Source organism: Gekko japonicus, unplaced genomic scaffold (assembly GCF_001447785.1).
Source record: "Gekko japonicus isolate JY-2015 unplaced genomic scaffold, Gekko_japonicus_V1.1 scaffold990, whole genome shotgun sequence".
Lineage (NCBI taxonomy): Eukaryota > Metazoa > Chordata > Lepidosauria > Squamata > Gekkonidae > Gekko > Gekko japonicus.
The window spans coordinates 383,683-407,976 of NW_015175385.1; the positions used below are offsets into that span (position 1 = coordinate 383,683).

Consider the following 24,294-nt stretch of genomic DNA (forward strand, 5'->3'; position numbering starts at 1 on the left):
ACAAAGGGGTTTCTGGCCTCTCCCTTTCTCTGTTCTCATCTATCTTTCTCCAGTTTCTTCTGCATAGAAGATAAAGGGGGTATTGATGGCCCTTGGGATAGCCTGGAAGAAGGGCTGTCGCTCAGTGGCAGAGCACATGCTTTGCATGCAGAAGGCCCCAAGTTCTACCTTGGTGTCTCTGGTGGGAGCAGATGTTGGGAAGCACTCCAGGCCTGGACAGCTCCCACCAAATACCAAGCTAGCTGGACTGCCTTAACATAAGGCAAATCCCTAGAGATGTCACCCATTTGTAGTTCCCGATCCACCAAATAAATACTAAAGGTAGTTAAAAGATTCCCTTCTCCCATATGAACCTTGCCTTTTGGCTGAGATCTGTGACATAGACCCTGGGGAATGTGCCCCTATCTTCTGAGGTGAGCACCAGAGACAATGGAATGACAACCTCCACCACCACCACAGTTTTAAGTGCCAGGTGAGATACCTGCAGTAACAATGGTAAAACATTTGGAATACTGGAAAGCACTTTGCAAACGATACGCATTTGGTTGTTTTGGTTAGAAGGGTTAAGGTGGCTCACCTTTGAGACTACGTGCTGGATGTCATTAAAGGGCAGCAAACAGAGCTGATGCCATTTCTAAGTTTTACTGGCCTCCATTTGGATTCCCAGCCTGCCTCAGGTGCCCGAATGTCTTGGGCAGTCTCCAGAGGGAGGACTCTCTGCTTGGAATACAATTTGACTTTCTCCTGATACCCCTCCCCCTTTTGCTTCCCTTCTATGCCCAGCTGAGAAACCCACCACATTGGGCGGCAGCTTGCGTCCCGGCAAATACTTGACATTCTCATGCTGCGTGTTGATGATCTCCGTGAGCTTCTTGCCTCCCACTTCCTCTTCAAACACCCACATGTTCACTGTGTTGTCGAATTTGTCCAGCTGGGCTGCATTGCTACCCACTATCTTGGCAATAGCCGAGCCCCTGCAGGAGGAGGAGAGAGACAGCAGCAGTCAGGAATGAAGGGTCCAACCTCTGCGTGGGCTGCCAGGGGACTCTTTCCTCTCCGGAGAGCATCAAAACTCCATCACAGGGCCCTGGCATAGGACTGCATGGAAGGGGGCCACTGCATACCTGCTTCCAAAGGATTAAGAGGCTTGATTTTTGTTCTAAAAGGAGCTGAGAGAGGCATGGAGTTTTTCTCCTCCCAAAGTAAATGATTAACAACACACTTTAAAAAAAAATGAACCTTGAAATAGTAAACATGAGCAGTCACCTAAGAATCATATTTAAAAACTCAGGGGAAGAATCTGGAGCATGCAATGTCTATGGTGGCATAATCTTTTGCAGGGGAATCTGTGATCAATGCACTTAACCAGCAGTTCTGAACTTGGAGTCTCTGATGGGAACTTCATTGAGGAAATGTCTGAGTTTCTGAATGAATGAGTGAAAGAATGAAATAATGACAGTTAAAACGGTCTGAGGTGGGGACTGGCTCCCAATTACCAGGGGTAGTAGGATTACCATTCATGGGAAAGAGGTAAGAAGGACACTGATTGTAGATAAAGACGAAGGCCTCTCTCTTAGACACCTCACAAGCAGGGAACCAGCAACTCCTAGTCAGAGGGGATGGGCTAAAATCGATGGCAGAGAATGGCTAGGATCAGCTAGAAGGCCATTTCCCACACTGAGGGACCATTTTACACACTAGTATCTGTTTCTACAGTGCGGGGACTCAAGCTCTCTAACCTGGAAACCTTTGTGCCTGGTATCAGGAAGTTCAATGTAGCCAATCATTGGTGCAGGGAAGGCAGTTTGTACATGTTCAATGCGCCCTGATTGGCATGCAGCATAGCCAAACCCTGGCACTGAAAACCACTTGCAGATCTGGCCAGTTGTGGATGAAGCTGAGCACTGCACGGCTGAAAAGCGTTAAAAGGATGCACAGGGAGAAAAATGCACTCCCTGCAGCTACCATTCTAGAAGTGGTGCCAGAAAGGGACCTGCCACGCCCAGTCTGACAGGAAGGCACTGTAGCTTGGAGTGGCAGGATGCTTCTTTCACAGGGCTAGGAAGGGGGCAGGAGCAGTGTTCCCTCTAAGCTGACTTAGGGTGAGCTAGCTCACAGATTTTAGCCTCCAGCTCACAAATTTTAGTCTTAGCTCAGGAAAGATGGCTCCAGAGCAAACTGATTTATGTAGCAGCCAAATCACTCACTCACAACTTTAATGCCAGTAGCTCACAAAATAGAATTTTTGCTCACAAGAGTCCACAGCTTAGAGGGAGCATTGGTTCCAGGAGCACCCAGTGTCCACACAGAGGAAGAACATGACCTTAGCAAGAAACCTCCAGTTTCTGGGAGGGGTTGAAGCTAGGGTACACACAGGAGAGAAAGAGCCCGGGGTCCCACTCCCATTCCATTGCTTAGGAGCCGTCTCATCCAATTGATTGTACCGGTTTACACGGCAGAAGCCACTTTGAGTCTTCTTAATGAGAAAGGCGAACTATAAGTAACATAACTAAAAATCAATAGAATAAAAACCCTGGGATGTGACTCCTTTGTGGTAAAACAACCCCCCCCCCCATAATTTTGGGTTCGGTTACAGCAGAAACCACAGGGGGGGGGGACCTGTCAAGAGACGCAGAGTATTCTCGTCCACACATGCGCTCCCCAGTTGGCTGCACAGGCCAGGAAGCCGGAGCTGGTGTGGGGTGTGGGATGGGGTGTGAACCAGCCTTTGCGTTATGAAGGGATGATTTTTAAGGGGGCGAAAAAACCTTTGTTGACCAGGCACCGTCTGCTTTTCATTGGATCACAATCGCTCACCTCCCAGATTGTCCTGACCAGCGACCAAGGACCGCTATAGCGCAAACACCGCGCCCTATCTAAGGAGCTCTGCAGTACACCGGAGCGGCTGCAACGGGCTACCACGGCCGGCCACCCCGCTGGGATTTGCCCCCTCCGTCTCCTTCGTGCCTCTCGGCGGCCCGCCAGCCACCCCACCCCACCCCTTCCCCGCGCCTGGCCCCCCCAACGCACGCACCAGTTGCCGGAGCCCACGATGCAAACTTTCTTGCCACCCATGGGATAGGAGGGGGTATGCGGCAGTAGCTGCCCACCCAACAAAGAAAAGAGGCTGGCGGCAAGGGGGGAAGAACACATTGAAAGAAATTCAACTTTTTTGATACCCCGGTCCAGTGTGCCCTCTAAGCTGAGTTAGCGTAAGCTAGCTCACAGTGTTTTAGACTCCGGCTCACACATTTTTGTCTTGGCTCAGGAAGGACGGCTCCAGAGCAAACTAATGTATGCAGTAGCCAAATGGCTCACTCACAGCTTTAATGCCAGTCGCTCACAAAGGAGGATTTTTGCTCACAAGACTCCACAGCTTAGAGGGAGCATTGCCCCGGTCAAGGGTGTAGACTTTCCAATTTCCCGGGGGGGGCTGGGGCTGGGCCAGAGGCATTGCTTTGCTAGGAGCAAGGGTGGCTCCCGGGGGAGGCTGAGTACCTTCCTGAAAATTTCGGCGGGGGCTGAAGCCCCGCCGCCCCCACGAAGATTACGCCTATGGCCCCGGTCCCACACTGGTCTGACTTTTCATAAGTTAGGCAAAAAGGCTGAAAACTGTCATACTTTCTAAAGCAGTTCCTTCCCTCCTAGGGCCCTCCAATCCAGTCTGAATGGCTGGATTTAAATGCAGATCCTCCGCACTTTCCCCTGTAAATGTTGTGAAGAAAGGGGGTCAGCAGACATTCGAGTTCATTTGGATTTGGGATTTTGTAGCATTTAACCCCCCCTCCCACTGAATCACTCCTCCTATCACATTGGTGTGCCTGTGTTTAATTTATAGCAAGTGTCCAGGCTACTGGGCCTCCTTGTGCAAGGCTCCTGTCAAACTTGCCACCTTTGTAGCCTACGGGGCCCCTCTGGCCTCGATAGCAAAGGTCGGGGTAGAAATGCAAGAGCAAAGCACATCTCTTAATCTCCACCTGATAACGAGTGAGTGGGGCACACTCAGGCACCAGCAGGTGACCTTTGGAACCAGAAGCATGACTAGCCAGCCCCAGTGTTCAGAGGAAACACAGGCATGAGCTCCTGCCATCTAGATAGGAACCCCCACCTCCAGTGCTCTTGCTTTGGAAGAGTGTGTGTTGGTGGGGGGGACGACATTCTTCCCCCCCAAAAAAACCCTTTTATTTGGATATATCAATAAGTTCAACATTAAGTCACATTTCATTAATCCCATATCCATTTCTTTTATCTCCTCCCCCCCCCCTTTGGTGGCTTCCCGCAATGCTCCTCCCTTCCTTCTCATTTTACAATTCCCTTTTTCCTTCCCATTTTCATTTTACATTTCAAGGTAATATTATCTTATTTAATATATTCAAACCTTTCTGAATTTCGACCCTTAATAATTATCTAAACAAAGTAAAGTAGATTTCACATCCCAATTGTTTTCTAAATATTCTTTAAAGTCTTTCCATTCTTCAAAAAATTCTTTATCTTCTTTGTTATTCAATTTCTTTGTTAATTTGTCAATTTCTGCCACAAATAGCACTTTCTGTATCCATTCCCAGTTATCAGGTATTCTGTCCTGTTTCCAAGATTGTGCATAAGTCATTCTAGCTGTGGTAATTAAATACCACAATAATGTCTTTTTTGTTGCATTTACTTCTTCCATCTTTAGCCCTAGAAGTAGTATCTCTGGTTCTTTTTTAAAAGTACATTTCAGAATTTTCTGCATCTCCTCATAAACATTTGTCCAAAAAGTCATGGCTTTATCACAAGTCCACCACATATGATAAAAAGAGTCTTCTTTTTTTTTTACATTTCCAACATTTGTTAGACATATTTTCATTCTAAATGAAATCCCAAACCACATTTAACTACCTTTAGCAAGATGCATGCTGGAAAAAGACTCCTCACTGGAGACACAGGCTTGTCTTACAGTTCCAGAGACCGTCCAGCGGCATCTATATGATGCTTGCCAAAGGGGTCATTTCCAAGTCCAAACAAGGGGGTAAGTGAGAAAGGGCATTGCCACTCAAATGCTATCCAGAGCCCGCTGAAGAGCAGGGCTTCCATCTGAACTAGGACATCTCTCCAAACCAGAAGTCCAACATCCAGGGCTGTGTGAAGAATACCTCTGAGAATAAGCAGAATGCACGTCCCCCATATTCAGCTTCCGGCACGTAGCATATATATTTATTCCTCCTCAATGGCATCCAGATGTGGCTTTCAGAATTCCTCCATTTCACCCTCACAGCAGCAGCTCTGTCAGGTAGGTTAGGCTGGGGGAGGATGGACCGAGGTCACCCAGGGTGGGGATTTAAACCTGGATGGCCCCGATCCTAGTCTGACATTCCGACCACCGACACCACCCTTGTGTGATGATGCTTAAGCAGACAATGTGGCATCAGCTTTCACTGGGCACTGTAACTTCTTGCTCTTACTGGTAACTCCATACCCACTACCAAAACATTAACACTCACCCAGCTAGCCCATCTAACAGGCTGGCTAAGAGAGAACCGCATCTTTCTACTAGGCTACTATACATGACTACTTTAGCAAACTTTGTAACTTCCACAAAGAGGGGATTCAAGCTATCGGGGAACACACCTTAGCCTCCGTCCTTTCACAGCCTGCATTTGAATGTTATTGAAGTTCTACGGCTCAGTTTCCCAGAGCATAAGAAAGGGGACGAAGAAGACCTAGCCTAGTTAGGTGTGTTGCCCTAAGTAACAACTAGTGAATGCTTGCCAGTAAGTCAATAACTTGTGTAAGAATGTTAACAAAGCCCTTTGTCATTCTTATTCAGCTTGAGAACACCCCTATCTGGTAAATCAATACCATTTCCATGTTACAGATAGGAAAGGGGGTGGCAGTGTCCAGTCTTGTCATAAATTCACAGCTTGGCTCTGAATCCAGGTCACAGCCCCAAGTTCTCAGCCAGCTGCCGGCTGCAAAGTTTCACTATGCTCAGCGCCTTCAGAGTTTGGTAGCACACCAAACATGCTACAGTCCCTGAAGTGTTATGCCATTCTAATGCAAGTCAGGCTTTTTTGACCACACACAAATCAACTGTCTACTTCTCCAAAAGGAACGGATCAGTGCCAATGTTTTAGAAGAGAACACAGCAGGTGGGAGATGGAGAAACTATCTAGGACTTGAAAAGGGCTTTAGCTGAGCTTGTTAAGACAACATAGGTTAAAATGTCATTGAAATGACATATCCAACACCCTTTTCAGTGACACTTGTGCATCTATGTGTGATGTTACCCAGCAGCTCCCACACCTTCTGTGATTCCAGCATGTGAATCAGTCTGATGGAGTACTGCGGTGTACTTGAGCCTGCGTATGAACACCCACACATGAATTAAGATCATTTTCAAGTACATCCTTCCTTCCGTTTAATTTACCTCCTAAACACTATGTGGAGCTGTGGTGGCTCAAGTGGTTAAGACGCTGAACTGCAGGCTGTGGAAGGTCAGTAGTTCAGCAGTTCGAGACCTGGGTGCCGCATGACGGAGTGAGCTCCCGTCTCTAGTTCCAGCTCCTGCCAACCTAGCAGTTTGAAAGCAAGAAATTGCAAGTAGATAAATAGGTACCACTTCGGTGGGAAGGTAACAGCATTCCGAGCGCCTTGGTGTTTAGTCATGCCGGCCACATGACCATGGAAACGTCTTTGGACAGCGCTGGCTCTTCGGCTTTGAAACGGAGATGAGCACCGCAACCCTAGAGTCAGATTCGACTGGCTTTCGAGCAAGGGAACCTTTACCTTTAAACACTATGTAAGCATAGAATAAAAACCCTCCTTGTATGCATCCTTGGGAAGAGAGATAAAATGCAACCACAGAACAAAGCTCTGGATCACTGATCTGAGGGCAATGAGCAGGTGATATCCTCTGGCAGCTGGAGAACCCAATCAGGGAGAGAACGGTCTATGGAAGTTAGAATGGGCATCTATTACTACCACAGCAACAGGAGCCTGTGCAGCCTCTCTCTTGGCAGAAAGTACGTTAGTCGCATAGGAAACTAGTTTTCCTTTCGTTCATTTCCCCCCACCCTGCCCCAAACACAAACTGTACTACAATGTAGAATAGCTAACACAGACTACAGCTGGGGAATACTACTTGAGAGCTCCTTTGTATGTTCCCCACCCCCAGCTAGAAGACACAGGCCCATTAAGGACAAAGACTGCTGCACCTCCCTTGCTGTGCAGTGCTCATTTTACATCTGCAGGGACTTTTCAAGACTGGGAAGAGCTTAAAAATCATTACCTGTCTGCACTCTGAAATTGTATGCTCCATTCTACCATCTCAATCTATTGCATACACAGGCTAGACTTTAAAGCTTTGGCCTGATGGAAGCCCACACCACTACATAGAGGATCCCACCTTAAAGGTGCGGACAAGATGACCTTATGCCACCTTCCAAGTATACATTCCAAGGCCCTGCCAATCCAAGAGATTCACTGGCGGCACTTATCCTATACACTGAAAGACCTTCAATAAGATTTAGTTCTTAAAATGCTTTGGGCTACGAGAAACAAATACAAAGGCAACCACCGCCATCCTTTGGGTGGCACAGGGACAGCTCAGTCCAGAAGGGTGCTACATGGCGGGGCCTAACTACATGTTACAGGTCATACAAGAGTTCACCAAGAGGCCTCTTGGCAAATTCCTTACTGAATGGCATATTCCCTGAGGATTTAATTCCCAGGCATGGATGGAGGACCACGGTGTGTTGAGAGATTATATAAGCCCCTCCCCCAGGTGCTGTTTTCCTTGCCTGAAACATCCCAGGAGGGCTATTTGCTCTGTTCAGGACTTCACCCAATGGAGCAAACACCACCACACTGGGGCCATTTCAGGTGGGGAAAATGGCAGGGGTTAAAAGAATTTAGCTGCCCCTTCATGTGCCTGAATCAGGCACCTGAAAACTGAGTTCGTGGTGGAAAACCTGCAGTGCATGTCTGACTGACAGGCCTTGTGGAGGTTCTGGAAACAACCCAAGGAGTGTGTAAGATGTAGTTAAGCCCTCAGAACTTCATCCGCCCAAAGAACCCAGCTCTACCCAGCCAAAGTCCTCCTTGGCTCAGGATAAATCTTCTTGCACAAGATCAACACACGAAACTTTGGGTGGAAAAATCCACCATTTAGTCATGCCAACTGTGAGCAAGGCAAGCTGCTAAAGTAGGCAAAGGAGTAACTTTGTGTGGATTCTTTTCCTCCCCAAGATCACCACATCAGTCCTTGGAGAAATCCAGTTTTTAACCCCTGTACGTGGTCAAGGCTCCTAACAGGGGGAGGGGGGAGGAGGGGACCAAAGGGTGATAAACAAGATTCCCAACATATGTGCACTGTTCCCACCCCATAACACCCCCCCCCCAACATGACTCTTATCAAGCATCCATGTGGATTCAAGTAGCTTACTCACAACGCCTTTACCAAAACTATCTTTGTTCCGGACATGGACAGCAAAGACTACCTGCCCTTCCTATGGGTTGGGAAATGGCTACCATTTACCCCGCCCCCGTCTCATCTTCCATGGAAGAAAGGGTAGGGCCTCGAGAGGGGAGAGACAGAGACCGCCCCTTCCTGGCTTCTACCCTTGCCTCAGCATTTTCAGTGGAACACCTGAGCATGTATTCAGCAGTCAAAGGGGTTCTCAAACATATTCCTCTGCTAGGCAACCGATTAAAAAGGTATTATCTTGTAACTGAACAGAAAAATCAACCAACACAGGAAAGCCCGGAGAAACTAATCAAATCTTTTTTATTCTGCCACATATATAAGCACGCAGACCCTCCCCCCTTTGACCCTTGCCTCTAACAAAAAGCCAGCAATAAAGCACACAGGGACGGGTAACACCTTCATTCAGAGGCAGCTTTTTTATTTAAAACTGGGTGACATCTAAAAGGACACAGTACAAAAAAAAATTTGGACCAAGGGGAATGGGGGGAGGGGGGGGAAGAACCACAAACACAAAGCATAATAAGAGAGCACTTAAAACAACTACACTTTGCCAGCCAGCCAGTCTCTGAGCTTCCTTCATCTATACTTGCCCTGAGAGCCTGTGGCAGCTACAGAGGGCACCAGGGTTCTAATCCCTGGTACCACAAAGCGGGGGAAGAAGGGGGTAAGAGGGCAAGGTGGTCTTTCGTATGGCAAAGACAAGACAGAAAGGGTAGACAGCCCCCAACTCTTAACACAGACACACACACGCACACAGAGGATTAGGGCCACCCAGACACCTGAATTCAAAGCAGTCCCCAGCCTCACTTCAGAGATGGCTGCCGGGGGGGGGGGGGGATGCAAGAATTTCTGCGCCTAGTGTCAGAGTACGAGCAGCTGGGACCTGTCCAGCTGCATTAGAGTCCCAAAAATCAGTTCAGCAGAAAGATCCTCTCCCCCACCCTCAACCCTGCCACAAATCAGCAGGTGCACAAGACCAAAAAAATACATGCGAGAGGTGAGCCCTGTTCATTTTGCTGATCATCACCTCTGCTGCATTCTCCCCAGGTCAAGGACACCTGCCTCTGTATCCCCCCACTCCCTGTCTTAAAGGTTGCCCCAGAAACCTGCTCTGTGCCAGTCAGCTGAGGAAGGCGGAACGAGAGCAAGCACAGCTTGGAGGAGCCTTTCAGCCAACTTCTGTGTGCCCAGAGCACTGAGGGGGAGGGAAAGAAGCAAGGAGCTGGGATGAAGATGCTTTGTCCTTTAAAAGGCAGTGACCTGGAGTCACCACGACAGCCCAGAAACAGGCCCAGAGCCTTCTGACAACTCCCCCTGTCCAGAAAAAAGCACCCCCCCCCCAATAAAAACAGGTAAGACAGGCTTGCCATGACTTGCAGACTCTGTGCCAACCTTGCTGCCTTTTGGTTCCTGGCAAGAAAGCCACGTATAAAGGGGGGGGGGGATTCCATCCTCTCCCAACAGATGCACCAGCACATCACTCCCCACCCCTTAAGGACCAGAAAGCATAGGGAACTCACTGCAAGTGGTGCCTGCCCGCTGCCCCTCATTGCTCCAGACCTGAGGGGGAGCTGCACAGACCTGTGTTCACCTGCAACATCCAGAGGCAATGTGCAGCAGAGCCGTCCAGCCTCACTGATTTGGGGGAGGTGGGACTGGGGAGGGGGCACTGAGGGATTGGCAAGGAGGTCCTGAGCTTGCAAGGCTCTCAACGGAAGCTGTCCTGAGTGCAGAAGAGCTTCAGCTAGAGCCAAGGCAGGAGAGAGCCCTGGGGCTCTGAAGGCAACGATCAAAGGAAGGAGGCCTTTGGCCTGCCTGCTGACCACGCTCCTCCCCGAGGGAGGAAACACAGCAGCAGAGAAGAGATGATGGTGAAAGGGATGGGAGAGCGGTGGTAGGTTCTGTGCTGGAGTGGGAATGGCGTAGGCCTGAGCAGTGAATCCCTGCAGTGTTTGGTAGCCACAAGACCTGCTGGCTAGGGAGAGGCAGGCCCCGTCTATGTGTTGCGGATTCCCAGAGCCTGTTCGAGCTCCTGCCACTGGTGAACCTGCGAGAGGAGGCAAAACGACAGCATTAGTGCAGCTATAGTGAGAACTGCAGCTCCTCAGAATCTGGGATGTCTCCCAACCAGGAGCCAGTAATAAAAGGTGCAAACCCAGCAGCGGCTTTTATAAGACCCTCTACACCTAGCATGTACAGCTGCACTTGGAGGTGCCTCTGATAATCCAGTGCGCTCTTGCTTACAAGCATTTGTTGTATTAAGTGTTCCTTAAGCCCTAAAATGTCACCTCATTTGAAGTATTTCTGGTAACCAGAACTTGCCAATATGCAAAACACAAGTTGGAGAAGTATGAAAGTTCTCCAGTGGCTCCAACTTATTATAATACCTTTAATGCCAATAGTGCCTTCGGACGGGACATCCATACGGGCAATCAGGATGGAGGTGGCCTTCCAGAACGGAAGGAGTGGCATTCTATGATCCCAGCTTGAGATGGGAGCTGTCCACCCCTCCCTTATTACAGGAAAATCACAAGGGCCAGGATGCTTCACCTTTGAGTAGAAGTATCTGCACACAGCCTCCTGAGCCCACGGCTGGAAATAGAATTCAGCTCGGCGCTCCTCTTCTGGATTCCCAACTACATCTGTCATAGTCTAGAGGGGAAATGGGGAAACAGTTACCCATCTGCCCAAACTGGAGCAGAACCCCAACCCCTGCTTGAAGCTTTCTTCCTTCTGATACAGTGGGAGGTGCCAGTCTTTAGACTGGAGGCCTAGCAACAGCCAGACAAGCCTTTTTTGGGGGGGTTCTCCCTCTCGGGCTTCTCACTTTCAGATCCCGGCACTGGGACTGTAGCCAGTCATTGATGAAGCCTTGGGGGTCTCTGGCAAAGCTCAGCATGAATTCCCGCTGGGTCTTCAGCTGGTTGATGGTTTCTATGGTCTCATGGATCTGTGATGTAGAGACACAACAAACATTAGGAAAGAGGTATAACTATAGGCTACTACAGTATTATTTCAAAGTCCATCTAGTGGCTGGTTTTCAAACCATCTGCTACACAGTTTCATACGTAGGGCAGGGAGCAGTCCAAATCACATCCAGGAGTTAAGTGTTTTGCCTCTCTGCTTTTGTTCCCCATGCAAAAATCTTCTGACTAAGTCAGGGTTAAACACATTTATGCCATTAGACTGGAGTTTCCCACTGAAATGAAACTAGCAGTTCAATACCATGCAGATTCGCATCAGTCTAAGCCCATTGAGATCAGTGGACTCAAGAGTGGTGCAATTCTCCAAAGGGTTTCACTGTAAGGCTGCAATCCAAAGAAGTGTTATTAGGCAATAAGTACCATTAAACTGAATGTAGCTTAACTCTTAAGTTTAAAAAGTGTGTCATCAGCTTGCCACTTAAGTCATCAGCTTGCTACTCTGGGTGGACTCTTGGATTACAACAAAAGCAGCAAGGAGGAGACTCTTTATGGCTGACCCAGATGTGTCACATGTTTCTCCAAGCATATCGTCCCCTCCAAGTCTGTTCTGTCCTGTATAAAGTGGTGGATCCTCCAACTGTTGCCCCAGAGTTTGAATCCAACTAATCAAGAATCTGCTTTGTTTCAAGCTCTTTAGGACTATGGCTGGGCAGCCTTCCCAGAGTCTTGGAAAGACTGTTGCTAGGCCAGGAGTCTGGGAAATTCAGGTTAGGTTTTCAGGACAGCCAGAGACACCCTGAATTGTTGGGGGGAGAAACGATGAAGTCCCCCTGGTTTTCACTGGGTAGCACTTTAGAAGGCAACGTCAAAGTTATGCTGCTTAGAGACCACATACTCGTGAACAGCTGAACCTGCCTTATACTCAGAATGGTAGCAGATCTCCAGGGTCTCACATCACTTACTCCTTGATCCTTTTAACTGAAGATGCTGAGGACAAAACCTGGGACCTTCTACATGCAAAGCAGATACTCCACCACTGAGCCATAAGTAGTTTCTTAAGTTAAAACAGATCATTTTCACTGCAATGGTGAGGACAATACTCAGTGGATGCCGGGTACCATCATGCATGTATCCCCTGATTCCGACATCCACCTCTTAGTACTACTTTTCTTTGCCCCTTTACAGCTCATGAATAGGTTTTGAAGATATGGATCAGGAAATGACCTGCTCAGACCTTAATACTTTCCAGATTGATGGGTGAGACTGACATGGAAGAGGACTTAGCTCGTTCCTCTGCAAGCCCCTCCAAGGTTCAGCACTCTGAGGGAGATTCCTTGGGCAGCTGAAAAGACAAGGATGGGCTGGGGAACCTTGAAACTGAAGGGAAGTAACTAGTAAGTCACTTGCTCCTCTTCTTAACAGCCACCAGGCAGTTTCTGGGTTTGCATCTATGCTCTGCCTTCACGTTGCCAGAATTCCATGTCAACTTGAAGACACTCATAGCCTGCTCCTCACTATTGGGACGTACTGCCCTCTTTGGAAGGGATTTTTTTGGGGGGACGAGATATCTTTCTGCATACCTTGAGTGGAGTTTGCCATTGCTTTGCAGAAACTTGCCTCCCCTTAATGCCTAGTCCAGCTGTGCTGCTTTGCTGATCGGCAGTGGGGCGGATAGGCTAAGGCACTTTACTATTACAGGGTGCAATGGAAGAACAAGGGACTTTTCATTACATGAAAGCGGAGCTCTAGAAGAATCCAGAACTCCCAAGTTCTCTAAATCGCTAAATATTACAGAGAGAACCCGGGTTTCTCCTCTTCTTGAAATTGGTTTGTCTGATGGTGTAATGTGAGCCATTATAACGGCTTGTTATTTCCCAAGATCTTAACACATTTTGACTGGAACGTCTTGCTGCAGGGTCCTTGGTAGATGTGATGTGCTGCTCCGCTCCTTTTCAGGTTTTTCACACACACCCCTGAGATCCCATTTGCTACATGACTGCGAGAGAGTTGAAGGTATAAATGATCACCTCTAGGAGCTCTCACCTTGTTGTCTAGAGCGGCAATCTCCTGCTGGCTGGCCGTGGAGAGCAGAAAAGAATTCATCTGGGTTTTCAAAGTGTCATCTACTTCCACGTCAATGTCATAGCAGGCGGTTTTCTTCTGGTCATTTGGATCGACGCTGGGGGAGGAGGGCAACAAGACATATACCCCAGTCAGAACTTGGTTCCGTGTGGCAAGCCTAACCACCACCAATAACTAAAGGGACAGCCGCTTAGGCTGTTGGCAAGGATTGTTCCTCCACTTCCAAAAATCCAGCCTGCTCAAGTTCTTTAACTTTTTCTTCCCTCCCTGAAAGTGGTCTAGAATGCTTCTATGTCTGGCAGATGTAACTTTCCAAAACAAACCCATTCGCATCTCTGCTGTTTTGGAAATGTCATAATGAAATATATCCTAAAAAAAAATTCTCGGAACAACCTGAAGCAAGGAGGCGTACTGAAAGAAGACCTTAAGTTCTACTATGTTCTACAAAGGGAAAAAACACCCTCATTTTTGTGCTATATTAGCATTCACGGTATTCAAAGTGTTTCACACACATTAATCTTTACACTAACCCTTATAAGGCAAGTCAGTACCATTTATACCCATTTTGCAGGTAGAAGGGAGACAGGCTTGCCTGAGGCTGTCTACTGAGATTACAACAGATGCAAGACTGCATCTTCCAAGTCACAGTTCAGCCTCTGTGCTGCAATGGTGTCTATGGGCCAGGCAAGCTCAACTCCGTTTCCTGCCACCAAGTGTCCCATCCTCACCTGATGACGTGGTTGATGATGATTGGCTCTGGAGGCATAAGCAAAGCATGCAGCCGTTGGGGGATCTCAGAGAACTTCATTCGCTGAGACTCAAATATCTGCAGGTTGAAAGGGAAGGTCAAGCAGCTCACAAGAGCCCAGCCCCGAGCATCCCTGGAAGAACTGCTGTCTTCTGCCCCACGGCCATTACCTGCTGAAGGTACTTGTCACAAATGACATACTCCCGCTCATGGGGGTCCTGCAGCTTATGAGTCTTGATGTATTGCCACAGCGCCTGGATGATCACGGGACGTGTCTGGGTGTGGATCCCCAAGAGGCGGGCCAAACGAGGGTCCAGTTTGAACTGTGGAGGCTGCAAAGGGAGGGCGGGGAACCCCAGAATTAGAAATGCATGCCACTGAAAAGAGTGTTTCCTTACTGCACTAGCTGCTTTCAGGAAAGCAAAGATACATAAGGAACCCAAACCAAGGAAATTACAAAGAGGAGAAAATCCTTTTGAAAATGTCTAGGGGGAAAACAAAACCATTTTAATCCCCACATTCAAAAATGCATTAACAGAGGAGGAGGAAGGTATTTCCCGATAAACAGGAAGAGTCTCAGCTGCAAACTGTGCCCGGTCCAAGGCATGGGCTAGTCCAAGTCCCGTGGCAGCCATTGATCTCCCAGCTGCCACTCTCCTCATCCCACTGGTCCTTCTCAAGTAGCTCTCATGGAGGCCATCCTGCTTACCTGGTAGTCCAGCATCAACAGGACAGTGCAGCGCACATTCACATCTCCGGGCCTCTTCACCTGGAAACCATCCGTCTCTTGGGTGGTTGCAGTCCTATGCCACTGAACAGTAAAAGGTTGGGTGGACGGAGGGGAAAGAGAAGAGGCAAGCACTGAGAAACTGAATAAAATACCAGTGAGAAGAAGCACAAGCAGGCATGAACATTTCTGGTGAGACCTGGGTTCAGGTACCCAACATGAAGCTTATAGGGTAACTGTGGACCAGCCTCTCGGCTAATTCATTTCCCTTGGTTTTTGGGGTGGGGTTGAAAGGAAACCTGGCTCATGGCCCAGAGCTCCTTGAAGAAAGGGCAGCAATAGCTTTCATATATCTGTTTGGAAGACTATTAAGAATATTAGTGATAAAAAACAGTCTCACCTCCACCAAATGATTGTCTGGCCCATACAGGTCCTTGTCTAGCTCAATCACCAGAGATTTAAAAAAGGATGAGAACTTCCTCTTCTGCTTAGTAGCATCATACTTGGAAAGAGCAGACTGCAAAAGACAAGAGGGAGGATGAAGCCACCGGATCCCAGTTTGGAATGATGACAGAAACAGCAACCAAACCTAGAAACAAAAGGCAGTGCTGCCTCTCTCTTTCCTAGGACAGACCGCCTTTCATTAAGGAGGAGGTAAAGGATGCTGCCGTTTGCAACAGTGACTTGCTCTCTCTTCTCTCTGAGCCAGAAATTGTACACTGACTAGGACACTGGCACCCTCCCCACAATCTTCACGTTGTCATATAACTAAGGGCTTCTTCAGGCAGGGTTAGCATGTTGATCAAGTGACTGGTCAAATATCAGTTCACCCGTGAGCTGACCACGGTTCAATATGGTTAAATATTACATGGAGACAGCCTTTTGTTTCATTATTTTTTTTAAAAAAATCATTATAGTAACATTTGCCATTAAGGACAACAGCAAGAGCTGCACCAGTCAGAAGAACCTCCAGCTGCATAGCAAAGTTTCTTCTACTGACCGTCTGCTACAATTGTAGATCTCTACAAATGGACTTAAAAAAAAGTTGCCATGACTTTTGCTTTATTTCTTTGTTAAAGGTTTAAATAGGCTGACCTGGCTGTTGCAGGGTAAAAACCAAAAAGCAGGAAGTATTCAGAGAATCATTCACATTCAGAGAAACTTTACTTAACATTTTTGAAAGTTAATAAAAGGTATCAAATCTGCTGGTGATTATAGCATCTCTTTTTGTTGTTCTAATCAAGTTAATGCTTTAAAAATACTTGACCAATATCTGATCAAAGTTTCTTCAGTCAAATTCACTGTGTCATCTTCAAGCATTATTAGATCATGTCACTTGGAAAGAAATGTTAGGCACTTGTCAACTTCCTGTCAGTTTCAACCCCTAACAAACATCTTCAGAAAAATCTATATAACAGGGAAAGCTGGTGTGAAATTGACACATTTGACCATCCACAATGACACTGACAAGAGTCTTTAGTGTTGCAAGACCAAGGCTGATTAAAAGCTTGAAGGAGCACCAAAGTTCAAGGTCAAAGGGTGAGTTTTGATCTGTTCAACCAGGACTGGATGAGCTGAGCTGTCAGATTTAATATACTGTTTCAGGATGGAGAAAATTCACACGACAATTCTGCCATGATAAATAAACTCTCGTGTACCCCACATTTCAAGAGCATTGCCATAAGCCAATTTTGGATATACAGTCTAGTTTAAGGGAAACAACTCTGCTCACACAGCCACTCTCTATCACTGTTACATGTGGAAACTCTCCCACCGGGGACATGCTCATCCCATTCGTCACTCACATCCTCTAACAGTCGCCCCTCGACTCGGAGCTCCCAGGAAGCCACCGTGCCCTCACCATCCTCTGCATCCGATTTGGCTGGATTGAAGGTATTAGAGATGAAAATGCGCAACTTCCGCTTTTGCTGAAAGGGAACACAAAATAGCTGTGGAAGCAGAGAACCACTCATCCCAATGCTTGCCTCTGCAAGCGCCCCTCTGGTCCCCAGGGCACTGGCCTGCTCACCACCCAAAAAGAACAATGTCCTTGTTCCGCATTATTGTTCAACTCTGCACTGCAGGTAAGCCCCCAGTCCTTTCTGAGGCATTTTTTTTAATGCCCCCTGGAGGGAATTTTTTATTGCATTTTTTATAATCACTACAAACTACAACAGAAAAAGGGTAAGGGACTACACTAGGGACACAGCAGAGATACCCACTAATGACTAAAAGCCCAAGAGAGGAGATCTTCTAATCATCATAAACCTACATCAAGTCTTAATCTCGTTAATCTCATTATGAATTAAATCAAATATTTTTTTTGGTTAACTCCCCCCCGTCTTAACTGACATTAATACCCCAAAGCATCTCATTTCAAAATCTTCAAAAGGCACAATTCAGAGTCCTTCAGCCTTCACTTCTCTTTTCCCAGTCTCTTCCGCAGTTTATAAGGACTTTTAGGAGCTGCTGCCCCTTTCTCTGAAAGAGAGTCCTCTCCGGAAGATCCCAAGTCTAGCTCGCCGCTGGACTTGCTGTCCGTCCCTTCTTTTTCTTCCTCCACTGGCCCTCCCAGCTGGACTCTTAAAAATTCCCGTGCTTTCAGAACAGAGTCAATCTTTTCTTTTTTATCCTTAATTTTGAAGGTAACGCCTTCTGGAATTAGCTATCTGTATCCCTAAGAACATAAGAGACGCCAATGTTGGATCAGGCCAAAGACCCATCCAGTCCAACACTCTGTCACACAGTGGCCAAAAATACCAGGTGCTAATTCCAGCACCACTGACTGCACTCTGCACAGGGCATGGTAATTTCCTTGGGTTTTGTTTTGAATTTGTTATTTTAGGAGAAGTCATCCAATTGAGTTTTTCTGAAGAAAGCGAGTTAGTTCTTTGTATTTCTTTCTCCTTTGTCTTATTTCAAATGGAATGTCTTTTAGTACTCTGATGGCATTCTCCCCGTCTCTCAGGGGTGCTCCAGATACTGCTTTCAGGATTGCATCCCTCACATGCCTCTTGAAGAATCTTACTACAATTTCCCCAGGCGGATTATTTTTCTTTATGTATCCTGAATATGACCTAAAGGCCACATCCATTTTGCTTAGCAAGAGTTCTGCCTTCATATCTGTCACTGGGGCCTATAGTTCACTCATCCTTTCCTTCAGATTCTCTCCCTTGGTCTCTGGCATGCCCTGGAAGCGAAAAATCATGTTAGCCTTTTTCATTTGTAATTGTAGCAGCTGATCTTCTGTAGAAACTTGCTTCTTTTCCAGTTTTTGCACTTTCTTCTTCACCTTTTTGCAGTGGCGTCCACTTCTTTCACCTTCTCAGCTGTTTGGTTCATCATTTGCAGAGTCTCATTTATCTGTGTTTGCTGAGTGGTGATGCACTGGGTCATTTTTGTAATCTGCTCTTTGAAGTTATTCATCTGGTCCATCAGGGGGCATATGGATTCTGCTAAAGTCTTTGCCAGCTCATTGGTTACTTTTGGTTTTGGGCTCTCAGTTACTTTCGATTTCAAAAGTTTCTCTTTTTCCGTCCTCTTCCCCGCCATCTTTATCGTTTACTTTCGCAATTTTAAAAAAAGTCTCTGAATATGCGCTCAAACTCGCCTTGGTAAGTACTCCTTGACAATTTTAACCGCGTTTTCTTCCACTCCCCCCCTCATTCGCTCATAAATTCATGCACATGGGAGGCGTCCCTCCCCCGCTCACCTGATTTTCTGTTCCATGGGATAGGGTGGGGAGCTTTCTTTTCCCTTTAATCAACGCTTAAGTCTGACTCACGTTCATAATTGGTCTTCCGACCTCGATTCCACTCCATTTCGGATGCTTAATCTCCCGTGCTTGCCTCGGTCAGCGTCACTAAGCCCATTCGGTCTTGCAACACAGAGAACCGTCGGAACGGAGAGGCGCCTCAATTCTCCGGCATTATGCCATCGAAGAGGCGACCTCTTGGAAGTTCCATGGCCAGGGTCCCTTCAGCCGGGTTCCTGGGGGGTGGCGAATCTGCGCCTTCGGCTGGAGCGCAGCTTCACCCCCGGGAGATGAGTCTGCTAGCGCGTGTCAGCTATGTTGCCATGGGGGTTGAGGAGTTCATTCTGTGTCTTGGTAATTGCTACTGCATTCCTATCTCTGCTGTTCTGCCTGTGCCGCAATGCTTATCTTTACAGATGTGCAGGAGGATGTTGTGTTGGAAGTTGTATTGTCTGGACTGATATTAACGCCTGATTCATACATCCCCACAAAAGCCAAAGAGCTGCTACTACATGACAGCTTCATGTGTCACTCTGATAATATTTAGAGGAGATTGTAAACTGCTCTGAGACTCCTTTGGGTAGTGAAGGGCAGGGTATAAATCCAATCTCCTCCTCCCCTCCTTCTTCTAAGCAGGGTTGGCCTTGGATAGTATTTGGAAGGACAACCTCCAAGGAATACCAGGGTTTGATGCAGAGGCAGGCAATGGCAAACCATCTGTGAAACGTCTCTTGCATTAAAACAAGTCTAGCTTGCCACCTAGTGGTGCATAACACTAAAAGAACTAGAACTTCTGTCTGCCAGACAATCTTAGGATCTCCTGGCTATACTACACACAATGCCATATGATGATGATGATAAGCATGCTAAATAAGCCCTGAGTCAACATGGTATTTGCTCCAAGCAACTGGGGAAACCAGGGATTATGGTTAACAAAGACTAGGGGGGAAATGGAAATTTGGATGCTAGCTTTGAGAGAGAGAAAAAGAGGCAGAACAGGGAAAACAGGATTGGAAAGGTTGCTAGTAACAGCAGGAAGGGGGGGAAATAAAAGTGATTCATAGAGTGGAGAAGTAGCCGAGTTGAACAGAACCCACTAGGAAGAAGTGCAATGCTTTCATGTACAGCCAAAGTTTGCATGTTGGCTCCTCAGAGAATGCAGAAGGAAAGTGAACTTTTGATTTAGTTGGTGCAGGAAGGGCATGCTTCATAGCCTCCTATTGACTTTGTAGAGTCTCACCTGTTTAATTTCTCCCAGCACCTAAATAGTGGGTGAGTCTTTGAAAACAAGTCTCACCATTTTAGCAGCAACAGAGTGCTAAATGGCAGTAAAGCATCTTATTTCCAGTCTCCACCAGTGTGCTCATCCATAAAGTCCAATGCCTCTATTTAGGCCACAGATGTTTGAAGGTAAGTCATACAATGATCTACTGCTCTACTGATTTTATTTTATATGGCTGAGGGAAAGACATATAGATGTGCCTCAGATTTACAGACCTTCTTCTCTGTTACCTTAATAGGCCGTTTCAAGGCTTCTTGGATATCCAAGCGCTTCCTCATGATCGTCTGGTCCAGTTTCCTCTCAAAAGCCAACAAATCCATGTATGCCTGAGACTCCGGTACTAGCTCCCGGATCTGAAATAGATACAGTCAGTGTAGCCACTGCTTTCCCAAACCATAACAGACTACAAGTATCAAAAGCCTCACTCACCCGCTGAGGTAGAATCTTATCTGCCATCTTCTTCTTCTTGGCACTGTGTGGAGACAGAAATTAAAATGATGAGATAAACCCTCAACAAAAGCCTAAGTTAACACCTTGATAATTCCATAATGAATCATATTTACAATCTGACCCACCTTAACATAAGACACTACGATCCCATTGGTTTTTAAATTTAAAGGTACCTAGGAAATCAGATTGGTGTAAGGAATTTCTTTTAGCTCTGCAAATAAAGCTGAAAGCCATTGTCTAGTTATTAGGACCTGCAGCACAAACCTAAACAGGTTTATTCTGAAGTAAGTCCGATAGTAAGCATGCACAGGAATGCAGCCAGACTGGGATCTTAATATGGGTGCATCTTTATCCCATAAAGTCTTAGCCCATTTCTCAAAAGCACCAGAAATTTAAAAGGGCCAGGGGATACCATGGGCATGCCTTCTCTTGGGTTTCTGGGATCTTTGGATCAAACTAGATGAGATGCTGGGAGATCTGTTGTCAGATCCTCACAGTATTTTTAAGTACTAAGAGAAGCTACATGGACATCTGCATTGGGATGGTGGGTGGCAGAAGGAGGATAAAACATGATCAGAAGGCCCAGCTTTTGAAGAGCAGTCTCAGTACAAATGGTGCTGTCAGATTCAGCTGGCAAAACTGAGAGCAGGGGAGGTGAGAGTTAACCCCCCCTTCCTTCCTTCCTCTTAGTGGCCCCTATTCAAATCAGGGCTCTGCACATACACGGTTTACAAATTTTGGAAGGATGTTATCATGACTCTCCCAGTATCTTGGCTAATTTCATCCTTGAATCTGCACTTGGACTGCACCGATCATGCCGAATGCATACACTGCTCCAAGCTCATATGTGAAGTCGTGGACCTGTGGCAGATGTTGGAAATCACACACTGTGTACAGGCAGACCAGTCAAAGTACTGAGGCTAGTATGCAAACATCCACATCACAACGGAGATTCTTTTAGTACAGCTTCCCATGGTGATCAGGAACTGAATCAGTAGGATACGAATGGCCCATGGAGACACACGCCAAAGTTGAGCCAAGTCTGTAGCTGATTGAAGCTTTTTCTCTCCTCAGTTTACAGCAGTCATTTCACAACTTAAACAGTCTTCCGGAGCTTTATCCCTCTTTATCAGCATTTTTCAGGTAAGCCATTGGTGGAAATTAACCAAGAGAAGCTAACACCCTTAAAGAAAGAGGAGGTTTCCTGACCCAAGGAAGAGGCCTGCAAGTGAAGTGGAACCTCTTACTTGTGGTTGCGGTTCTGCACTGCCTGTTGCTGAACCTGCTGGATCTGCTGAGGGGCTGGTCTTTTCCGAGACTGGTCCATTCCTGACTGAGTCATCCCAGGTCGAACGGAAGGACTGCCGCCGTAACCTGGAGGGCCCATTGCAGGTCCCTGAGGGGTCATGCGGCTGCCCGGCAGCATGCCAGGGCGCTGGGGAAATGAATGCAGAGGAAAATTAATTCTGAAGAACCTTAGGACACCCCACACTCACACTCTTAGAGGAATTTCCTTACAGATATTTTATTCCTATCTGCTTAAGACTTCTGTCAGGGCCAGTTTATAAAGATCAACAGAATCATATGGTATATTTCCCCCCTTAGGCTGTAGCACTTTAGCCTGTACATGGAGGCCCGACTTATGGGAACCCCAAAGGGTTTTCAAGGCAAGAGGTGTTCAGGGGTGGTTTGCCACTTCCTCCCTCTGCCTCCACAAATAAACTTTCTTACACAAAAATACCAATACCTCACGACAGAAGAGAATTCTACTTCTCATTGCCTTGTAATCTTCTGTGTAAAAATGGTTATCCCCCCTCTGTTAAGGCAACAATCAAATGTGCCCTTTCTAAAGTTGGTGCAATGTAAGAAAAAGCCTCACCACTTCAACCTGCCAACTGCATAAAGCTACACTACTTGACCTCCCCCCTGCTCCTACCCCAATAAGCTTCGGCATCTTGGAACCTCAGTAAATGTTACCTGACGTTCAACAAATATACTATTTTGATTCATTGTTGCATCTGGGCTGTTATGGAGAAGCACCACTTAAATTCTGCAGATAAATAAGCGAGTGCCTATTACTACCTGTTACCTTGCCTTACTCACAAGAATTTCAGAGAAGCAGACAAAGCACCCTCTCTTCCATTGTAACCCAACAACAATCCTGCAAGCAGTGGTGCAGTGAGTGTGTACAAAACCAAGCAAGACTTCACACTCCCCAATCAGAGCCCCACACTTAAACCATGGCACCATACTGACAGCCCCTGCCTCAGATGATGCCCTATATACTGGCTGTCAAATCCAGACCCAAGGTAGATCCTCCCCTCCCTTGACCATTCCCTCGCATATAAACTCACTAGGTAGTCTCAGGCCAGTCATTCTCTCTCAGCCTCACTCACCTCGGAGTTTACCTCTCAGAGTTCCCCCCCCCCATTTCATGCCTTACCCCCATATTCCCCTTTATCGCTTAACCAATATTATCCTACGGACGACCCTTCAGCAGCAGCCGCCGCCGCCGCCCTTCTCCTCCATCTTTCTGGAGAGATTTTCCCATCAGCCCTTTTCCCCGCCCACTGCAGCTTCGCCTCCCCCCTCCCCATCTCGCCCTTACACGCCTTTGCTCTGGAAACCCCGCCCCCTCCTCGGCCCCGCCCCTTCTCCTAGCCGGGCCCAGTCGGTACCGGGTATGCAGCGCCGGGCAGAGGCGAGCGGTACATTCCTTGTCCGGGCGCCGGGCCCATTCGAACAGGAGGCCCAGCAGTGCCCGGCCCTAACGCTCCCGCCCCAGGGCCGGCTCCGCCACCGCCGCCGCTCGGAGCTACAGCCTGGAAACCCGCCCGCGCCGCCATCTTCCCTCCCTCAGCAGCACAAAGCGGCCGGGAGCCGGGGGAGGGGGGGGAGGAGGAGGCGGATGTGGGGTTAGGATGATTTAGTTGGGCTTTACCATAGAGAGGTCGCCTATCAGGGGATAGAAAACCACCGAACTGATCATAGAGCTGAAGCCGGAGAGAAGGACGGAAAGGGCGCGCAACTAGGGCTCCACCTGGTGTTCACGGGCTGTCGATGGAGTTCGGAATCTGGGATGTCCTGCACGATAAGAAATGGGACTGCGAGGCAGTTGAGGGTTGCAAAGGCAGGTGTGTTTGGAGCCTCTTTTTTTTTCAATTTTAAGACCAGTCGGAATATTCCCCACCTTCCCACAAGCTTTCGAGAAAGTCTTGATCAGGCTGGCTATTGTAGTAGGGGGGAAACGTGCTGGGGAGAAAAAGATGTTTCAGGGCTTGATGGGAAAAGTCTTTAGCCTGCAGTTTATAAAAATAGAACAACCACAGAATGGGTTTGCAGACTTGATCGGATGTGCTGTTGCAGGATAATGTTCCAGGACAGAAGAACAAATTTAGACTCTAGTGGCACCTTTAAGACCAACAAAGGTTTATTCAAGGTATGAGCTTTCGTGTGCATGCACTCTAAATTTGTTCTGCTGCTTCAGACCAACACAACACGGCTGACCACCTGGATGTACCAGGACAGTGTTGCATATAAGGTCATGCATACAAGCAGGAAAAAGGTAAAAGGAAATGATCATAAGAGGAGAGTTCTTCCAGCAGAAGGCTTCAGAGAATATTCATTGGAAAGAAACTCAGACCTGCCTTCTTGTTGGGTTAGCAAATCTCAGATGCTGTTCTAGATAGATGAGCACATATCTCAGATGAAAAAACCCGCTGATGTACGCTAGGTGACTAGGACACACATATGGGATGAATGAGCTAAATGAACAGGCCAGAATTCCTGAAGACTGGAGATATGGCTTATTAAAGAAATATTAAGAAATATTAAACTAGTATTTCACAAATGCTAGTAATCAC

At 47.3% G+C, this 24,294-nt stretch overlaps 2 protein-coding genes across 2 annotated transcripts in view; both read right to left on the reverse strand.

Annotated features, from left to right (window-relative positions):
* The window catches only part of GPD1 (glycerol-3-phosphate dehydrogenase 1), a 17,440-nt gene extending 14,360 nt beyond the window's left edge, over nt 1-3,080 (reverse strand). The window contains exons 1-2 of the mRNA XM_015425618.1: nt 3,035-3,080; nt 797-974 (exon numbers count right to left, since the gene is read on the reverse strand). Of these exons, the coding sequence (XP_015281104.1) occupies nt 797-974; nt 3,035-3,075 (219 nt within the window). The 5' untranslated portion in view covers nt 3,076-3,080. The remainder of the gene's footprint in view (nt 1-796; nt 975-3,034) is intronic.
* A 7,380-nt stretch (nt 3,081-10,460) lies between these two features.
* SMARCD1 (SWI/SNF related, matrix associated, actin dependent regulator of chromatin, subfamily d, member 1) lies at nt 10,461-23,300 on the reverse strand. Its single transcript, XM_015425617.1, has 13 exons — nt 23,110-23,300; nt 21,679-21,866; nt 20,411-20,453; nt 20,212-20,334; nt 16,751-16,873; nt 15,346-15,462; nt 14,928-15,029; nt 14,389-14,550; nt 14,199-14,296; nt 13,432-13,567; nt 11,292-11,414; nt 10,985-11,116; nt 10,461-10,511 (listed from the first exon to the last, which is right to left on the reverse strand). The coding sequence occupies exons 1-13, from the start codon at nt 23,275-23,277 to the stop codon at nt 10,461-10,463; spliced, it is 1,566 nt and encodes a 521-aa protein (XP_015281103.1). The 5' UTR covers nt 23,278-23,300.
* Between the last annotated feature and the right edge of the window lie 994 nt (nt 23,301-24,294).

Excerpts from the sequence above, each read along its gene's own strand:
- SMARCD1 (XM_015425617.1), bottom strand. The coding sequence starts at position 23,277 with ATGGCGGCGCGGGCGGGTTTCCAGGCTGTAGCTCCGAGCGGCGGCGGT. Across the intron at positions 13,568-14,198 it reads ATCATCAACCACGTCATCAG|CGTCGATCCAAATGACCAGA; the intron begins GTGAGGATGGGA and ends CTCCTCCCCCAG. Across the intron at positions 11,117-11,291 it reads CCCAGTGCCGGGATCTGAAA|ACTATGACAGATGTAGTTGG; the intron begins GTGAGAAGCCCG and ends TTTCCCCTCTAG.